The sequence below is a fragment of the Quercus suber genome, unplaced genomic scaffold (assembly GCF_002906115.3).
Source record: "Quercus suber isolate HL8 unplaced genomic scaffold, Cork oak 2.0 scaffold_421, whole genome shotgun sequence".
NCBI lineage: Eukaryota > Viridiplantae > Streptophyta > Magnoliopsida > Fagales > Fagaceae > Quercus > Quercus suber.
In genome coordinates this window covers 317,787-325,086 of record NW_027069872.1, presented here as the reverse complement: position 1 = coordinate 325,086, position 7,300 = coordinate 317,787, and the positions used below count along the sequence as shown (strand labels likewise).

At 30.5% G+C, this 7,300-nt stretch overlaps 1 protein-coding gene across 1 annotated transcript; it reads left to right on the top strand.

The window, feature by feature from the left end:
• Positions 1–1,374: 1,374 nt before the first annotated feature.
• Positions 1,375–2,288, top strand: LOC112016347 (uncharacterized). The gene has a single exon (XM_024048893.2). It carries the CDS (start codon positions 1,494–1,496, stop codon positions 2,043–2,045), a length of 552 nt encoding a protein of 183 aa, XP_023904661.1. The 5' UTR covers positions 1,375–1,493; the 3' UTR covers positions 2,046–2,288.
• The last annotated feature ends 5,012 nt before the right edge of the window (positions 2,289–7,300 follow it).

The window sequence follows — 7,300 nt, the reverse complement described above, 5'->3', positions numbered from 1 at the left end:
CCCCTTAACTAAAAATGTCGTGGCGGTTGTTTCTTGGTTTTGTTTTGATACTGGTCAGCGATCTAGTCAACTAAGAAAAGTGACGTACTAGAAATTTCAACAGTAGTAGAAATTTTTTTTTAATGAGAACAGTAGTATAATCTTGAATCACAATCTAGAGGAGGAGAGAGGCCCTTTTTCTTCGGTGCTTCCAATATTTTAATGAGAAATGATATGTTTACAATAATTTTATAATATTTTTATAATAAATTTTAAGTGGTAGGTTATTATTATTAGGGCAAAAAAGTAATCTTAATGTTAGTTTCAAATTTGAACCAATAACAACTAACCACTTGTGATTTATTATAAAAATATTGTAAAATTATTATAGACGTAGCATCTCTCTTAATTACTTTTACCCCAAGTACGTAGCCTTGTAATTCAAAAGGTAATCGACACCTGTCTTCCACATGTCCCTTTACTATAAAGTTTGTAATCCTCACAAACAGTTTTACAAAACATTACCACGTACGTAGCCTTGTAATTCGTAATCGACACCTGTCTTCCACATGTCCCTTCACTGTAAAGTTTGTAATCCTCACGCACGGTTTTACAAAGAGAGATGCTACGTCTACAATATTTCTACAACATTTTTACAACAAATCACAGGTGGTTAATTATTATTGGTTCAAATTTAAAATTAACACTAAGGTTACTCTTTTGCCCCAATAATAACAACCAATAACAACATGCCACTTAAAATTTATTGTATAAATGTTGTAGAAATGTTGTAGACATATCATTTCCCATTTACAAAACATTACAAATTACTAGCGTATGGGTATGCGATTACGTTCGTGAGAGGTTATTTTATTTTATTTTTTAAAAGTTAATAATTTGAAATTATTATATTTTTTAATCATAAAAAAATCTAGGGAGTAATAAATAAATTATTTCATCCAAAACGCAAAATATTTATCATATCTTTAGGTATTTTTGTAACAGAAATTTGTAGTAATTTCAAATTATAATTGATGTAAATTATTAACTTTTAAAAAAAAAAATTGAAGAGCAATTTAAAAGTCATCAGAAGAGTGGTTCTATTTTGTAGACAACGTTTTAGTGGGAGTTAAAAATATATCTACTTATTAAAAAAAAAGGTATATATATATATCTATTTAGTTTTTTTTTTTTTTTGATAAATATTAGTTTATATATATATTATGGGTTAATAGAAAAGTGTTCCTATTTTGTAGATAATATTTTAGTACAAGTTAAAAATGTATTTTTACTTTACAATCTTTTAATTTTGTCTCTACTTAAACCTAAAATGTAGGAGTATTTTAGAATAAAAAATATATATATCCTAAACAGGAGAAGCCTTTAAACAGGGGAAAAGATAACTGTAACCTCCTCCCCTTCTAGTTTTCAAATCATTGTTTTCAGAGGGAAAAAGACAGAGAGAACACAGAAGAAAGTAGAAGGATAATCGTAGGGATCGGATTAAAAAAAACATGGCTCCAAAGCGTTCGCCTAAGGTGGTAACCACTGCGGTGAAGGCCACCAGAAAAGTTATGAAAAAAGAAATTGTGCAAGTCGAAGTGGTTCAAATTCAAAGCGTCCAAAGGCCAACCCAAGGAGACAAAGAAGGGGTTACAGCTTCAGCCCAAGAGACTCCAAGAACAATTGCTGTTGAAGACAAATCAGAACAAGAAAACCAATCAGTGAAAGAGAAGCCCACCAAAGAGAAGAAGATAAGGAAGAGGAAGAGAAGTGGAGAAGGGTATAAGAGGTACGTGTTTATGGTATTGAAGCAGGTTCATCCAGGAATGGGAATATCGTCTAAGGCAATGACTATTTTCGATAATCTGATGAACGACATGTTCGAGAGGCTTGCAAGCGAGGCAGCGAAGCTGTCTAAGTACACGGGGCGAATGACATTGTCGTCGAGAGAGATTCAAGGGGCAGTGAGATTGGTATTGCCTGGGGAGCTTGGGAAACATGCCAATTCTGAGGGGACCAAGGCTGTGACTACCTATATATCCAACAACAATACAAAGTCTTAGCCTGTTGGTATCTGATTAATTAGTACTTGTCTTGTCTCTAGGTTTGGTTTTATTAAGTTCGTGTCTTTTTTGTTAAAATTATGGTTAGGTTGTGGTGATTTTGGTGCCATTCTCTGTTTCTATCTTTTAGTACTTCAAGGTGGTGTAAGAGGGACCCTTGAATCCTTGATAGATTGTAGACTTGGATCTATTTGTATCTTTTATGGTATGCTGGATTTTATTATGAAGATTTTTACTCTGTCAGTAGGAACTTTCCTTCACTTCATTTTCAGTTTGTCACTATCTGAATTAATTTATTATGGTGGTAATTGTTAAAAACAAAGTCAGGGCCTTAGGGTCATGCCTCAGATCTATAACAAGAGAGTAAAGGAAGGGACTATTGAGTACAATAAGAGGTACGTTAGAGCCGCTTGTCCCTCTCTCTCTCTCACATGGTCACATGCCTTGCAGAATGTACATATAAGATAAAAACTTGGAAGGAACTTCAAAATGAAACAAACTTGAGGTTTCTTTGCGTAGAAATAATTCAAATGAAATGATAAAATTCAAAGCGTAATGCTCAATCTAACCAAGAATAGCGTATATAATTATGATAGATCTTTTGTCATTCTCATTGGCGGATCCGGATAAGAAACCTTAGCAGTCACTAAGGAGGCAATTCTATAGATTATAGGTTCATTAGAATTTTTTTTTTTTTTTCCAAAAGACAAATACTGGTGATTATGTTAGAATTTTCTTCATTTATGGGTTACCAAGAATCCATATGGATTGTTATAAAAAAAATAAAAATAAAAAAGAGAGAATCCATATGGATTCTATCAAAAAGTAAAATAAAAATAAAAATAAAAAGAATCCAGATGGATATTTCTAACTTTCTGTCAAAAAAGAATCTAGATGGACAACTTTTGGGCTTGAGCAAGCCCAACATACATGCCCCAATGCCAATAATTTGAAAAAAGAAAAATCACAAGTACATTTGTCTTTAAAAATGAAAAAAAAAAAATTGAGTCTTTACTACTTATTCCATGAAAGCTATATATATATATATATATATAGCTTTCACGGAATAAGCATTCGTTCGAGGTGAGCTGAAAATTTTAGTTTATCTACACTTTTAGCTTATTTTTGCTACTATTTATAGGTTTTACTGCACTTTTGGATATTATACATGGATCTCACTATATTATTCAACTTATTTTTTAACTTATTTTTTATACTTTTAGTAAAAAAATTTCAGTTTTAGTTAAATAAGTTGTTCCCAACAGACACTAAAACTACATTTATATGTAATATCTCCACACACACACACACACACAAAGTTACATGCAAATGTAATATATGAATCAACTCCATGAGGAATGCTCACCAAAAAAAAACCACAACAGTGCGTGTATTCTTAATTCATATGCCATATGCTCAATGATTTATAAGTTATACTCCTTCCATCCCATTTTTTTGTCCTGTTTGAAAAGTCAAACTTTTTAAAGAAACATCATTTATTATCTTGTCTACCTTTTAAAAATGTATAAGTTTCCAAAACTACCCTTTAAAAAATTTATCAAAAAATTGAATTTGTAAATTAATAGGGGTATAATAGGAATATTAGTAAATTAATGACTTTTATTTTTAGAAACGGGAAAATATTTTGGGATATCTCAAAATGGAAGAGAGGACAAAAAAAAGTGGGACGAAGGGAGTATATTATATGAAACACTTAATTTAAAGATTTGCCAACAGCATATTAATTGGACCAATATTGTGATTAAATCAATTATAAAAGACAACATGATCAAAATAATTAAAATCTAAATAGCTAGCATTCTGCTTAATAGGAATGGAATCAAGAGAAATTATTATATTTAACTCACAAAAAAAATACTTGACAGTAGATTTATAACCTACTATATATATATATATGTGTGTGTGTGTGTGTGTGTGTGTGTGTGTGTGTGCATTGTCACTTGATGTATATTTTGAGAGGATTTTATACATTGAATGCACTGAATTATGTACATTATTTGAAAAATTGTATATGTTGAATGTATAATCGTAGGGATCGGATTAAAAAAAACATGGCTCCAAAGCGTTCGCCTAAGGTGGTAACCACTGCGGTGAAGGCCACCAGAAAAGTTATGAAAAAAGAAATTGTGCGAGTCGAAGTGGTTCAAATTCAAAGTGTCCAAAGGCCAACTCAAGGAGACAAAGAAGGGGTTACAGTTTCAGCCCAAGAGACTCCAAGAACAATTGCTGTTGAAGACAAATCAAAACAAGAAAACCAATCAGTGAAAGAGAAGCCCACCAAAGAGAAGAAGATAAGGAAGAGGAAGAGAAGTGGAGAAGGGTATAAGAGGTACGTGTTTATGGTATTGAAGCAGGTTCATCCAGGAATGGGAATATTGTCTAAGGCAAAAAGTTACACGCTCTTGAGGGGGAGTGCTCGTTTTGAGGGGGAGATTTCTTCATCATTTCTTTTTCATTTGATTTTTTGTATATAAAACTTTGATAATTCAAAATTTTACAATATATTGTAAGAAAAAATATGAAAAAAATAACTATTACAATAAGTATACCGTTGCAATAATTTGAACCCAAAGTATTTTGTCAATTCTTTACAATCTAGAGTAATAAAATTCAAGAAATAATAGCCTATTGCTACAAGATATTCGAAGTAATAAATTTTTTATTGCAATATAAATATATTATTACATCAAAATTGTCATTAAAATATTTAACGTTTATTGCAACAAAAAAATTTTTTACGCCTTCAGGCAAAACAAGTACGATCCCTATTTTTAAAAAATGGGAAAGAGAGAAGACAAAGACTAATAGATATACATCTAACAAGAGTGAAAGAAAGGGACGGATAGCCGCTTGACTCCATTACAAAATGGTGAAAAATGGGAAAGAGGGAAAGAAGAAAAGGACGCAAAATTAAAGGGTAAGGCGGAGAAGGTGGCTAGCACTGGAGGTAAAAAGTAAAGAAGCGAATGAATGTTTGGGTTACTGCTAAGCTTTCACTACACCAAAATAAGTCTATTACATCAAGTGTTAATGCAACAAAATTAGTATAGTAGTATTAGACATAATATCACAACTAAAAATTAAAAGTCGTTGCAATAGTAACTTAAAAATAGTAAATAATTACATTAATAATAATTAGTCGTATTAATTTATAATTTTCAGTTGCAATAGAGATTTTAATACTAAATTGAATTCAGAAATTTTTTTGCAATAACTTAAATTGAAGAAATCAATTTTTTATAATAACATAAATTGAAGAAACCATTGTAATAACTTGATACCAATTCTATATTTTTTGATACATTATAACAGAAATTTCAAAGAGATGGCTTATTGCAACAAATTTAACATTGCAATATCTAGAATATCAATTATTTTACAATCTATTCCAATGACAAACATGAAGCTGCAATGAATATATTATTACAATAATCTAATTCCAACTATTTTACAATATATTGTAAGAAAAAATATGAAAAAAATAACTATTACAATAAGTATACCGTTGCAATAATTTGAACCCAAAGTATTTTGTCAATTCTTTACAATCTATTGTAATAAAATTCAAGAAATAATAGCCTATTGCTACAAGATATTCAAAGTAATAAATTTTTTATTGCAATATAAATATATTATTACATCAAAATTTTCATTAAAATATTTAACGTTTATTGCAACAACAAAAAAAAATTTACGCCTTCAGGCGAAACAAGTACGATCCCTATTTTTAAAAAATGGGAAAGAGAGAAGACAAAGACTAATAGATATACATCTAACAAGAGTGAAAGACAGGGACGGATAGCCGCCTGACTCCATTACAAAATGGTGAAAAATGGGAAAGAGGGATAGAAGAAAAGGACGCAAAATTAAAGGGTAAAGCGGAGAAGGTGGCTAGCACTGGAGGTAAAAAGTAAAGAAGCAAATGAATGTTTGGGTTACTGCTAAGCTTTCACTACACCAAAATAAGTCTATTACATCAAGTGTTAATGCAACAAAATTAGTATAGTGGTATTAAACATAATATCATATCTAAAAATTAAAGGTCGTTGCAATAGTAACTTAAAAATAGTAAATTATTACATTAATAATAATTAGTTGTATTAATTTATAATTTTCAGTTGCAATAGAGATTTTAATACTAAATTGAATTCAGAAATTTTTTTACACTAACTTAAATTGAAGAAATCAATTTTTTATAATAACTTAAATTGAAGAAGCCATTGTAATAACTTGATACCAATTCTATATTTTGTGATACATTATAATAGAAATTTCAAAGAGATGGCTTATTGCAACAAATTTAACATTGCAATATCTAAAATATCAATTATTTTACAATTTATTGCAATGACAAACATGAAACTGCAATGAATATATTATTACAATAATCTAATTCCAATTATTTTACAATATATTGTAAGAAAAAATATGAAAAAAATAACTATTACAATAAGTATACCGTTGCAATAATTTGAACCTAAAGTATTTTGTCAATTCTTTACAATCTATTGTAATAAAATTCAAGAAATAATAGCCTATTGCTACAAGATATTCAAAGTAATAAATTTTTTATTGCAATATAAATATATTATTGAGAGTTCAATATGGGTATGAAACACCCTTGAACGTTTAGACCCCAAATTATAAAAATACCAATTCAAGCCTATAATCAAACAATTAATGTGTGGAACATGAACATAAGCCAATCACTGAATTGGTAACTAATCTAAGCCAAATATAAACACATCCACAACAGTAAATATAAGGCAAAGATAAAGGGAAGAGAGATGCAAACACAAAGACAACACGCGATGTGTTATCGAAGAGGAAACCGAAGCCCTCGGCATAAAACCTCTCCACCGCCCTCCAAGCGATTAATAATCCACTAGAAAATGTAATTAGGATACATGAACAGCAATAGACCCTCCAAGCCTAATCTACCTAGGTACCTAAGCCTTCCAAACTTCTTGCTCCAACGAGGTTGCGTCGAACCTTTTTCTTTTCTAACTTACCGGATTCCACTACTTGACCATAGCATCAACCAATGTATATTGGTTTCTTCCAAATTGCTTCCCTCAGCACTAAATAAACATTCTCACAGACGTGGGTGTGATGAGATAAGGATTTGGTTAAAGACCTCTCAAGGGTATGACAATGGAGAGGAAGAGAGTAGAGGAATTTGTAGAGTTTCTTAGATGAAGATTGGGGATGAGGCAACCTTATTTTTCTCTAGG